The sequence below is a fragment of the Zingiber officinale genome, chromosome 1B, assembly GCF_018446385.1.
Source record: "Zingiber officinale cultivar Zhangliang chromosome 1B, Zo_v1.1, whole genome shotgun sequence".
Lineage (NCBI taxonomy): Eukaryota > Viridiplantae > Streptophyta > Magnoliopsida > Zingiberales > Zingiberaceae > Zingiber > Zingiber officinale.
In genome coordinates this window covers 27630433-27644592 of record NC_055986.1, presented here as the reverse complement: position 1 = coordinate 27644592, position 14160 = coordinate 27630433, and the positions used below count along the sequence as shown (strand labels likewise).

Below are 14160 nucleotides of genomic sequence, written 5' to 3'. Positions count from 1 at the left end.
CAAGAATTGGGTCACTCTCCACCAATAATTTTGACAACCATGATTATATTGTCACCTAGTTCCATTATTTAGTACTATATTTAAAGGCAATTATATGTGATGCACAACTAATCAAGCATATGAGAGATTAACAAATATGCTTCACCTTTCATGTCTTTCTGATAGTAGTATTGAGTACAAATAATTTTAAATTGCATGTCCTAGCGAGCAACATGGGTGGAATTTATCGTTTTACCCGCAAACTATCACGACATTGACACTAGTACGCCTCCGCAAGGCCCTTGAACAGTGTTCTAAATGGCGGTTGAAGTGACCGCCTAGGTGTCGCCAAAGCGGGAGGCGGACCTCAACCACACCGCCTTGTGTTTAAGCGGTGGTAAAGCGTTTCTGATTCGGACTCAGGCGACGCATTCAGGCACGTCGCCAGACTCGAGCAACGTGTTCAGGCACGAGCGACGTATCCGGACTAGTCGTCGGGCCAAAGCGACCCATCGTCGGGCTTAGGCGACATGTCCAGACATGTCGTGTCCGACAACGCGTTCGACGTCGAAACACCGAACCCGATCGCCAAATAGAATAGAATTTTTTTTTTTACTAGGGATTTAATCAAAACTTTAAATTAATAATTTTAATCATGATTGAGATAATTTAATTAGGTTTAATTAAAACCCAATAAAATTATCCTATATATATATATATATATATATATAAATTAATATTATTTATTTTTTAAAAAAATATTTAGACTAACTTTTTTATTTTTAGTTGATATATTTTATAGTATTTAAAAAAAAAATTGATCCTTTATTTAATTTTTTATCCTTTAGTTAATATATTATTTAATTATGTATAAAATCGTAAAAAAAAATTCAACTGCCAGTCGAGGTGGTAGGCAGTCACTGATCGCACCGCCACGGTAAAATACAATAATTAAATAATAAGTATTATTAGAGAAATAGCCTTGTGGAATTTTCAGGTAATTTTTAGGAATGTTTTTGGATTTTAAAGGAGTTTTTTTTTTATGATTTATGGGGATAAATGGGATAAAAGGAAGGCTTGTTTAAGTTACCCTATTCAAATGAAGAAATGTTTACTTTTTCTTAAATCTATTTATTTTCTTTTCCTTTGCCTATTCTCGTGCCCTAGCCTCTCACCCCGCCCCTCTCCTTCGTCCTCTCACTCGATCGCCGCGACGTCCCACAGCCGACTACCCGCGAGCCACCGCAAGTTTGGCTCAACCTCGTGTGACTATCGACAGCCAACCGCCACACGTAACCACCAACATCGTCTAGCTGCCGACACCTTCGCGCACACGCACTTGCTGTCATTGCGCACGTCGACTGCCCATGGGTTCCGTTGTCGCCACCCCGTTGTTGCTACTTTACGTGAGGCCAACGTGGCGATGCCAGCGCCACCGACCGTCGTGAGAGTGTTGGTCTCTCTGTGCGCTGTTGTTTCCTCAAGCTGTGCCGAGCCACCCGTCCACCACTACCTCTCATTTGCTCTGGCCACAAGCAAGACACCGACGACTTTCTTTTTCCCCTACCGTTGTCTTCTTCCTTGATTACGACCGAGCGGCCATTATTGCTGCCACAGTGGGGTCACCATTGTTGGAAGAACCCTCGCGTATTTCTCTCTTCATCCGTGACCGACTGATGGACAAAGCGAGCCACCGTTGTTGGCCATGAGTGGCCACCAACCACGATCGGACTAGGACTCTAATTTGAGACCAGCATCTTGACGTGAGATTTATTGTGACTCGAGCTACTTTTGAGGCGAGTACTTTTTACCTTGTTTTAGATCCTTAATCTTAGAGCATGATTGTTATTGTCATATCTTGATTAGGTCGAAATTACTTGTTCATCTTAAATCCATTCTATATTGTTCTTGAGATTGACCTCTTATCGCTTAAGCTTATATATATTTTGATCTATTTTGACATCTATGCAATCTTCTTGGTTTCCATGCATGTATTGCTTGAGTATTACCGTAGTATAGGTACAGATTTATGCTCAGACATTTACATCATATAGTGATACACTTGAGCTTGTAACCATATGTCAGTGATACTATAGTATAGTTGTATACTTATATGAGTGCATATATGTTAGCAGGAATACACCTACTTATACGCGATAGATACCTTACACTAGCAGAGTGATACGAGTCTTCCACTAGGTTATTTTTCTTCGAACTGACATCTAGGACTACTTGACTTGAATCCCGTTATACTATTATGTGTATGATGGTACCATGGAATTAGTTGAGATATTATGACTAAATGACTAGTATTCTCTTGATGAGATTGGTTGACCAGTATTTTGTGGACGTGATTGTTTATATTAGGCTCATGCCTATACATTAATAAAATCATACCGTAGTTTAGGATATTGACTATCCTACTAGACTTTGATTTATTAATTAGGCTCATGCCTATACACTAGAGAGGTTAGACTGAGGTCTAGCTATAGAGCAGTATACTGGATGTGAATATTTACTTTATGCTTATCATTACGTTGTTATGTCCCGACAACCATTGTCTCCCATTCGTGGTTGAGAGAGTCGTCAGTGACCGTTAGTATACCCTGTCGATCATCGTTTCTCATTTGTGATTGAGAAAGTCATCAGTAATCATATTGCATATGATTATCAACGTAACCATCTGTGGTAGTGTGTTCGTCATAGTTCATATCTGGTAGAGTATTCTCCCACAGACAGTGGCCACTTATACATCCTATCTGCCCACGAGATCATCCGTGATAGAGCGTTCTTCGACGGCAGTGATTGTTTACATACTCTAACTGCCTACGAGACCATCCGTGGTAGTGTTCTTCCGCAGTCAATAACTGAGGTGTTAAATAGCAACCTCATCCTGTCCGCCCACGGGATCATCCATGGTAGAGTATTCTCCCACGAACAGTAACTAGTTATATACCCTAACTGTCCCCGAAATCCATTCATGGTAGCATATTATTGTGCTAGTCAAGACTTATTATTTGCTGGTAATGCATTTGTTTGTGTATGGTTTAGACGTACTATAGGTACTCTCAATTTATCAGTTATATCTGGTTGAACAGGTTAGTGGGTGTTATGTTATGAGCTATGTTTTCACTTAGCAGATGATTATATTAACTCTCTTACTTTTATAGTAAGTATTTCTCCTGAGATTGCCCCTTTGATCTCCTTGTATTATTATCATGCACTATCTTCTTGTACCTGCGGAGTATGTGATACTCACTATCCCTTGCTTTTCCTTTTGTTTCCAGGTTAGTAGGTAGATGACATGTCAAATCGCTCAGAGGTCCAGTCCCACGTCGCATAAAGAGTTTTTGTTTCTGTTGTTACTTTTACTCGTATTTTGGCTTTCCGAACCAGTTCATGCATTGTATAACTTGTGTGTGGATTTCTAGACTTGCGGTGTCCTTTTGTCTGTGATGTATTTGTTAAGGTAAGTCGTACCGGTACGCAGTCTAACTTATTATTTTACATGGTTGAGTTTATTTTCAGCCTTGTGGGATGTAAATATTATCTTGTATTTGCCTTGTGGTCATGTTATCGAGGTTTCATATGTTGTCATAAGAGGGAAGATGCTGGCCTTTATTGGGCAGGGACTCCCTCGGGGCGTGACAACCACCGCCTATTGTCATTTACAACATTGGCCCGAGCGAAACCCTATGGCAACACGGAGGCCTCCCATGAGACCCCATAACCACACGAAGCGGCTGAGGTTCTTTTTCTTTATTTTATTAACTATTAATTTCTTTTCTTTTTATTTTTTAATGGTCATTTTCCCCTCTTAATTCTTTCTCCTTCCTCTACATATTTTATTTTTTTTCATATTCTTTTCCTTCTTAAATACATGGGGGCAATGATTAAAATAAATTTAATTTAAACCTATTTGATCTTAATTATCAGGGCAACCCTGAACCTATAAACCCAATTTCATTATGGGGCCTACTGTGACACGTCATTACCATATCAAAAGTAAAAAACTCACAACTTTTATAAACTTCTCCCCGCAATCATAAACCTAAAAAGCAACTTTATATTGGGTCCCACCACATCATTATCTATATTTTCTATTTACTATCTTTATTTATAATATCCATTTCTATACCATCATAAATATATATTTATAATATAAATATTAATTAATTTATTTTTCACACCCTTATTTATAGTAATCAAATATTATAATAATATTTTTAATTAATATATTTTATATTTAAATAAGTACCAAAACTGTATCGGCATACGATACAAAAACCAAATTGTTCTAGTCATAAACCGAAACTCCGATACGGCTTAAAATTTTAAACCATGACTCAAATTATATATATATATATATATATATATATATATATATATATATTATTTGTCCTAGAATAAGCCAAATGTATTGTATGTTGACAAGCATGAAGGGCAAACTCAATTCACTTACCAAAACTCACATGCCTCAAGAGCAACTTCATCATCAGGGTCCTTGTTGGCTTGCAAGATAAACTCGATTACATTTCTCAAATGGGACTGCAATATTCAAGGCAAGTGTTAATTAGGAATGTGATGGTCTACAAAATGGAAACAACAACAATGTCTAAAGTGGGTTCAACAAATCTGACATTCCAAAGGAGGGATAAAAATTCCACTATACTAAAAACTGAGAAGTGGTGAGAGAACATACTGAGCATAAAATCAGCGAACAACACTAAATGACAATAAACCAAAACAGAAGAACAAATTCATGGCTCTATGTATCACATCTTGGATGATCATGGTTCATATTTCATTATGCGCTACCATAGTTGTGCCAGCATAAATGCTGGCAGTGAATTTTAGCATTCCATGTCATATCCCTATTTTGATGCCAGTCAAAGATAATGCACAAACACAGCCAGTATGGACAGTTGCTAGAAAAAGAAACAAGAACAAATTCATCTGAAAACCAAATTAAAAATTTACATACCTCTAGGAAGGACGGCCGAACTTCTATAAGTTGTACGAAGGCAGAACAGACCTGTGTTCAGGAGAAAACAAACACAGATTGGAGAAAGATCATAATGCTCAAGGTAACCAAACAATTCCCTCTTCATAAAGTACTGCTTTTATTTTCAACTTTTCCAAGAGATGACTGCATAACCTAACCTAAACAAATATCAGTGGGAATTTAAGTTGTAAAAGCAGGCGCTGATGAGCAAGGTGTTGTTACAAGAATGTTGTCACTGTGATGCATCTTAAGCCTAATAGTTCTCTTATTCTCACTCATTATCTATGACTGGGTTTCATAGATCTTCATAAGTAATAAGCCAAAGCATTGCAAAAGTTGATTAATAGCATACCAACTTCCGGACATCAGCTGAAGGATCCCGAGCAAGATGAAATAAACCCTGAAGGTACTGGTCCATGGACATAAACAGTGCCTGAAAAATGATTCAAACTAGGTCAAGGAGACTCCAACTACGTCCAGCATTGCAGAAGAACAAATTTGCCATTATATTTTACTTACTGAAGGCATTACTACGATAAACTGATTGATGGAACCCAATGATAGCTTCCTCAATACAGCATGTGGAGACTGGAAAAACTGTACCAGAGACAAGAATTGAATAACGTTCCAATTGTCACCTTAGTTATTGTTACTAAAAGACACCTACAAACCATTTCAGAGAGAGCAGCTAAAATTACCTGCAGCAATCTAGGCATAAAAATATTAATGGGACGTTCAGATAACCCAGGAACATCTACGTCAAGTTCTTCCGGAATGTCCTCACATATCTGCTATGATAATGCAATCATCATTTTCCTTTATCAAGTCTACAGTTCATTGCATGATAAAAATTGAAATCAGTTAAGCCAACAAAGCCATTACAGTTTTATGCTATATCCTCAAACTTTTAAAGCTATCGATATCTCAATTCTAGGGTGTTTTTATTTGGCATAGATAAAGTTGCATAAGAAACTTTACAAAGGTCATTCAATTTATCAAAATAAGCAACAAAAATAGGAGCTAGAGAATGATTGTTAGCTAAGAATTATTATCGTAACCCAGATGAAGTTTTAAGCAATTTTTCTATCGATGCAATGCCATCAAAGCATACATGCTAAAGGTTGTCTGGTCACTCACTAGTGCTCTCAAGTCTCAATAAAGCATGTTGAAGGATACATGTTGCAAAAATAATAAGGATGAGTATAGTCGAAACTCAGAAAAACCATTTACAAGATCAAGGTTTTTTCAGTCTGAATCCAATATGAATAAGCAACTAATAGCAAAAAAAATGTAGTTGTCTTCATTCATCGCATTTTCAAGATAACCAACTGCAGAAATGACTTTACAAGGTAAAGATCTGTTAAGTACAATTTAAAACGTAAACTATCATAACTCCAAAAAGGCTGGTCTATCACTCACAAGTGCTCTCAATAAAGCATGTTGAAGAATACATGTTGCACCAAAAATAATAAGAATGAGAATAATCTAAACTCACAAGAAGCATTTACAAGATCAAGGTTCAGCTTGAATCCAATAACAACAAACAATTAATGGCAAGAAAACTGTGTGCTCAACATTACATTTTCAAGATAACTGCAGAAATAACTTTAAGAAATACAGATATGTTTAAGTACGATCTAAGATGTAAACTATCATAACTCCAAAAGGATAAATAGTCATTTCCGCCATGACAAATGGAATCTTGAATTAGGTACCTAGCATACATTTCCTCTATCAGTAATTCAATCATGATTCTATTGGAACTATATATCTAAAGTTTTGGTGCATAAGATGCAGTTGGCTTTATCGGCCTGGAACTTAGCAAAACTCTTGCTTGCTAGCAATGACAAAGACAGGTTCAGTCAATGATTATGTCTATGAGAACTTGAGCAACACTTGGCTACTGGGGGAAAGATATAGCCAAGACATCTATTACCCTTTTGCGATTGTACTATCTCTGATCATTCTTTGTAAATTTTAAAATTTTGCTAGGAAGGTAACATTGCACTTCTATGGAATATTTGCCAGCCAACTAACTGTCCTGTTCCATTGAGCTATTTTAGGGCAACAACACTAGTCCAACTAAGAGATATGAAATCTCCGTGTTTCTCAAGTGAGTCCTATGCAATTGAACATTCATACTAATTTAGACACTGTATTTCAGAATTGCAACTTCAGCTTCAACTTGATTTGGGAGATGAATTTAGTAAGAGTGTCAATTCCACTAAATATCTTCATTTTGAAATAGCAAAATCATGCACTCTGTTTGATCTTCATGACCTAATGATGATCAGAGAAATATAAACTAAGTTACTTCAGAAAATTTTGATAACAGAATAATAGCAAACAACTGAATTAAAGGATTGAAGCAAAGAATCCTACTTTGTATATAGCATCCATAGCACCCTCCATATGAATAAAGTCATTACTAGCCAAACATTGAGCAAGAGCTTGTAACAATTCGGGCCAGCCAGCAACCCTCTCTAACTGAACAAGAACACTAATAACAGTACCAACTGTAGATCGAATTGTCCTATCTGATGCCCCTAAACAAGGCAGCAATTCTGACTTTATATATTGCCGGTAGGAAGAAGACAAGGAACTGAAAGTTGCCCTGAGATTGTTTTTCAACAGCAAACCAGCAGCTTGTCGTACTTCCAATGATTTTCCCTGCTTCAATTCAAATACAGAACAACAACCATTATTAAATGCATACTCCAACATTGCCAGAATGCTGACAATGTCAAAGATAAATTACAAAATACAATTTCAAAACAGTATATAAAGACACATTATGAAGGTAAATTCAAGTTAGAGTTAAAGCTTTGTAGCATATCGCCAGCAAAAGAAGTGAGAATGTAATTCAGAGAAAAAAAATGTAAAGTTAGACAACTTGAAATCAAAAGCCAGTCGCACAAAAGACTGAACTGTTACAAGACAGATAAGTTTCATGAACTTACATAATTCTGAAGCAATAATAATTGCCAAACTGTGCTACACCAAATAACCAAATCATTTAGATTATCTTTAGACAATAATTCCTCATTTTGATAAAAAAAAAACAAACAAACAAACTACTTTCAATGAATGCTTTAATCCTAGCTGTCTTATCAAGATTTTTAAAAACATAGGTAAGCAGTATGTGATTGAATTAATGCATATATAGGATGCAATCACATATCCAGTCCATATTTTTTAGGAACTAATATTAGTTATATTAATGCATTTTATCCAACTAGCACATTCCATAAAAAAGAAAATTTACAAGTTAACCTAAATAATACATAGCATACGGTTCTTGTTTGTCTATTTACAAAAACAGTCTAATCAAAACAACATCAATTTTGATGTGATTCCCAATTAACAACTTGCCTAATCCTTACATAGTCACAAGTAGACACTATCAATTCCTTACTGCATAGCCAAATGCATCCACATAAGGGCTTGTGCAGAGGCTTTCTAATATAACGGCTCTTATGCATTTCGTTAGCAAAAAATAAAGATATGATACAATATTCCCCTTGGACAGAAATGATTCTTTCTCTTTATCAGAAACTCCTACTTGCATAACATTTTCCCAAAAAAAACAAAAGGGTGCTACATTGTAAGATCACGTTCCCTCTCAGTTTTGGAAACTAGAAATAGGAGCTCAATGCTCTCTTAGAAAGAATGAGCAATCCTCTCCTGTGTTGGTGCCATAACATATCTAAATGAGAAACCTAAACCGTTAACTTGTTAGGTCCAACCTCCTCCCTTTCCATCTCAAGTTATCTTTAATCCTCCCTTTGACTAGAAGTACCCATTTTTCCCATTTTCGTGTGACATCAGCAGGAGTGAAGAGCAAATCCCTCAGCCTAGAGTGGCTTTACTGTTCACTGGCATTGCAGCAGTAAGATCCCTCCTTTTTGTGTCGAATCAACAAGTTTTACACTAGGGAACGTCATGCGGTAGTGGTAAGCCTGAGATCATTTTTCTCCTCTATTTCTACATCAAGGTTGCTCTAATCCCTTGATTCTTTGATTAGGACAGCAGACAACAGGGATCATTTCAGTGTTCTGGTAGTGATTCAAATGTGTTTATAACTTAAGGTAGGATCTCTTTACTATATGGGTCTTCTTCCATTCCATTGAACAGAACTGTTTCCATGGTGGTGCAGGAATCATTTGATTTAGGGATCTGTACTCCATGCATTTCCTAATCATTGTGACATCAAATTGTTAGATCTTGTATTATTTAAAGCTTTAAAAGGAGAAATAGAAAGGGATGGTCTTTATATGCTTGAATGACAATTTTTTTTAACCAAACACATTAAGTGACTTAAAAGAGACTCTTAGCTGTTGTACTAAAAGAGGCAGCAAGACTTTGGTAAACTGGTTGGTTATATTCCCATAAAGTATGGCAAAAAAGCGATTCGCTTGCCCCCAGTGCCCCTGCTAACCCATCCCTAAGCCCATGGAGGAGGTAAATCACGGGAAGCTACTAGCCATTAGTACAGTGGCCAAGGCATAGGGGAAGGCATGCTTGGACGGACCAAGTTTCAACCCCATGACCTAATGTGGCAACACCCCATACCTTAACCACCACATTATGGTTATGTTCCCATAAAGAACATAGTTTAAGTTGCTAGAATTGGTGTCAAGTGGGGCTCAATTTAGAGAGTGAATAGAGAAGACATATGCTTGTAAATAGAGTGGGTAAACATGAATTTTGGGGACCATCTCCTAATGATTTTTTACCAAAACAGCTGTTGTCCTAAAATGGAAAGCAGCGGTTAGGATTTGATTTCATGGTTCTAGTCGCTATAGTGACGTTAAATATGGTCTGTAACCTCCTATCACCGAGCTACCATGAATGTTGGCTCTTATGATACTTACTTCATAGATGTATAGCATATTTAGTGCTTATATAAACTGCATGTCACATGTCATGAATATTTTTCTATCCTTATTAATTACTTAATATTCACAACATGTGAGTGTTATTGTTTTCTTTGGTATTGATATCATGCTTTAACACATAAAATCTTCAATATGCTAAGTCAAAAAAATAAAAAGAATGCTTAATTAGGGCATATGCTGTTCAATGGCTTACAACCGAGCATAACATTTCCAGGAATCACTCAATAAATTATTGGTGAGTGTGTGACAATCACACCCACCTCGAGTATGCAATATGTGCCTCTTTATGGCTGTGGAGTTCAAGGAGATAACCCACAAATGTACAACAATCAATCTTGCTTAAAACATAAAGCTAACTAAAATGATATAATATGGTTCATCATAAGAACATTTCGTTCACAATGTTATTTATTATATATAGTCAGTCCTTAATCTATGTAATTATGGACTGGCCTATCTTAGTGATACCCTCTCATTTTACTACCAAAAAAACTGACCTAATTCACTTCACAAGGGAGGGACTAAGATAAATCTATGTGATTGCTTAATCAATGAGCAGCTTCTGAGCATAAATTTGCCCAACCATTATTCTAACATTGGATAAGCCAGAATTCAATCCCACTTGGGATCCTTCAAAATAAAGACCTAATTCGCTTCACTGGAAAGGAACTAAGATCACTCTATGTGTTTGCTTATCAAAGAAGAAGCTTCTGACTAATTTACTGAAGTAGCCATTATTCTACTATTGGATAAGCCAAAATTGAATCACACTTGGGATCATTCTCAAAAAGCGGCATAATTCACTCTGAAGAGGGACTAAGATAATTCTAACTTCTTGCTTAGTCAGGGAGCAGCTTCTGACTGTAAATATACCAAGCTAACCATTATTCTAGCATTGGATAAGCCAGAAACTCAATCCCACTTGGGATCCGCCAGAGGATGGTACAAAAAATGGAGGACAATCTAATGGTTTTTGAAACCCCAGGCACATCACGTTAGAATGATATTTAAATAAATTATTCCTAATTACTATTCGTCAACACAAGGCTTCGCCAGAGGACGTGATAAAACCTTAAAAGAAAGCACTAAACCACTACGAAGACAAAACTGCAGACAGAAACTCGAGAAGGAAACAACAAAAATCCACACAAGACGAGAGAAGGAGAGGAGACCTCGGCGTGGGCAAGGATGAAAACGAGATAGTTATTGAAATCAGGAAGCTGGTTGTAGTGCTGAAGCTGCTGCAAAATCCGGGATTGATCGGAGTTGGGGGAGATGTGCTCCTCCAAGAGGGCGCAGATCTCGCGCAGCCCCTCCTCTTGCGGCTGCCACACCGCCGCCGCCGCCATCGATCTGCTGCGTAAGGCCGATCGGGAAAACAAATAGCAACCCAACGATACCTGGTCGAGTTAGAAAGGATCCAATTCTAATGGGAGGAGTGAAGAATTTTTGTCGCAGAGAATAAATAAATAGAAATAAATGAAGCAAAAAGAGGGATATTGAAACGGATCAAAAGCCCCAGCCGTCGTGACTCATGACTAGAGAAAAGAGCAGCCCTGGATTTGAGGGGTATATGATGAGCTTTTGGATACTTGAAGGTCTAAAATCGTAAAAGCCCTCCAACAGCTACCCCTCCTAATAATGATGATGATAATAATAATATCTCTCCGTCATTTTATTTTTCTTAAATGTTTTTTCCCCGATATTATGAGTGATTCGCCTATAAATAATAATAAGTTAACTAATTGATTTAATTATTTAATTCTCGTAAATAGATGATCGATTTGGTCTGAAATTTTTTATCGGTGATCAAATAAATCAAAAACTATTTACCATGGACGACCAATCAATCAAGTAATTTTAGGTTAACTATTTATTAAAAAAAATTTATTCATTAATTTGTCAAAACTGATACTCAATTTGTAAATGTCTAAAAATTTAAAAAAAAAAAACTCTTTACCAGGAAAAAAAAATTAAGAAAAAAAGACATCTCTTTACTAATTTGTATATGTATGATTGAAAAAAAAAATGATAATCCTAATTAATCTTATTGATTATCTCTGGGGTAATCGATCTGGTTCTATAGAAATTTCTTACCAGTCATCAGAGTAAATCGGGAAGCGCACGCGGCGGCCAGCCTAGAAACCTAGCATCCTTTGATATATCCTCATTTGGAGGAAAAATTCTTATAAATACGTCGTAGTTGGGGTTCGAACCACAGATACCTATATGATAACTTAGATATCCTATCGTGACATCATGATCCCGGGAACTGTATATGCCTAATTGACTCCCTCTAATAAGAGGTTAAGATTATCAAATAAAGAGTCCCAAAATATACGCATATATTTTTTCTTTTTTAGCACTGAAATCAGTTTGTTCAAACATAGAACTTCAGATAATATCGATGTACATTTGCACCTTTTAGGATGTTGTAAACAACAACAAAACATAAAGAACTTTAGTCTACGGCCTCGTGGCATGGTCTGATAAAAGATAAAGCTTGCTAGCTCGCTGACTCATCGCTTCTCAAAAGAACGAGGAGCTTTTATACTAGCTAGCACGCAGTAAAAAGTAAGTAGCTAGATAGATGAGTTTATACTCTTTGGTTTCTTTTTCAGGGATTCAGGAAAGGCATACATCAGATGCACGGGCAACTAAAGAGCTACTGGTCACACTTATTGGCTGCCTGCCTTGTACTTCAATTGGATACTCGTGGCTTCATCAGTTAGTCATGCAATTCTATTTTATTATATTTTATTTATTTATCTTTGGTCTTTTTACACAACATTACTGATCTACGTGTGCAGTTTGAGGTTATCACTGGGAACGACATGAAGGTGATTCAGGTGCCCTTTATTTGTAGTTTCATTCATATTTGCGTTAAGCTCAATCATTTTTTCCTTTCGATGAAGGGATTATTTTCTCAATCATATTATTATCTCAATTATATAGGATCTATTTTTTTCATTTACTTTTTCAACAATGAGTAGATTAAGGTTTTTTTTTCATTAATAAAAAATGGCTAGATTTTGATTACTTATTTAATGAATTTAGTTCACTCCAAACGTCCTCCATTATCAGTCCCATCGCGAGATGAAAAAAAATAAATCATGTATTAAATAGCCTCCTAGGTGAGAGGGTACCCTTGTCTAATGAAACTATAAATATCCTGAGTTGATTTTAATGTGATCAATCAAGTTATATTAGACATTGTATTTTTGATGTCTTGTGTCTAAGTGTACAGGGACTTAGAAATACAATAAATCAAGAGGAAGACGCAGCTAGCAAGAACGATGACACGGGAAGTGAATCGACATACTCGGTGAATTTGAGGGGTGAGGTACTGCGGAAGAGTACACTGGTGAATGAAAAGGATGTGCGCGGCACTTCCAAGGGACGAGAAGCCAGGGAAGAAGACTGTTTAAGGAGAAGGCTGGAGTTGGCTTCAGATGAGCTCAACTCTAGACGGCTAGAAGATCACTCGAGCGACCGAACAAGTCAACTTGAGTTGACTCTATCTAGGCGCCTAGACGAAGTCCAGGAGTCGGGACTAGGTCTAGGCGCTCGGGATGTCCTGGCCATGTCAACGACCCATTGCAAAGAGGATCAGAACTGGAGTCCACGTCAGTAGACTCCAGACACTCGGACCAAGTCCAGGCATTCAAAAGTTGATAAGTCATTGATGAAGAGTCGTTGCGGAGTGAATTAAGGCGACCACATCCAGACACTCGGACCGAGTCCAGGTGCCTGGGAGCTGCGACATCAGTGATGTACATAGGTTATATATATTTTTAGGCATTATTTGACACACATATACTTGTATTTCATTAATATAATCTATGTTTATTGCAACATAATCCATTATTATGTCATCCATTTTATTCATTCAGAGATCTGTTCTTTGTTTATTTTTATTGATAGGATACAAATTGGTGTGAAAATGAATTGGAAAGGCACATTGAAGTAACTTGTGAAGATCTAGCAACCTAGTCATGCCCCCTGGCACGATCATGTGCCCTCTCCCGAAGCAATCCCGGGATAGGTTGTGCCTTGAGGCATGATCGTGCCTTCCACCAGTAGCCACCTGAGGAGCGGTTGTGTGAAATCACATGACCTGTGCCGCCCTCTAGAGTCATATCATGGTCCGACTGTGCCATTTCCATGCCAAATGGCACATCTATGCCAAATGGCACGCCCATGCCAAATGGCACGGCTGTACCAGATTTCCAAATATGATTCAAAGGTTGGTTATGCCCTAAGATGTTGGTGCAATTT

At 37.2% G+C, this 14160-nt stretch overlaps 1 protein-coding gene across 1 annotated transcript in view; it reads right to left on the bottom strand.

Annotated features, from left to right (window-relative positions):
- Window positions 1–11402, bottom strand: part of LOC122053873 (transportin-1-like) — a 44371-nt gene extending 32969 nt beyond the window's left edge. The window contains exons 1-7 of the mRNA XM_042615796.1: window positions 11055–11402; window positions 7367–7654; window positions 5683–5772; window positions 5504–5581; window positions 5337–5417; window positions 4964–5014; window positions 4442–4527 (exon numbers count right to left, since the gene is read on the bottom strand). Of these exons, the coding sequence (XP_042471730.1) occupies window positions 4442–4527; window positions 4964–5014; window positions 5337–5417; window positions 5504–5581; window positions 5683–5772; window positions 7367–7654; window positions 11055–11231 (851 nt within the window). The 5' untranslated portion in view covers window positions 11232–11402. The remainder of the gene's footprint in view (window positions 1–4441; window positions 4528–4963; window positions 5015–5336; window positions 5418–5503; window positions 5582–5682; window positions 5773–7366; window positions 7655–11054) is intronic.
- Between the last annotated feature and the right edge of the window lie 2758 nt (window positions 11403–14160).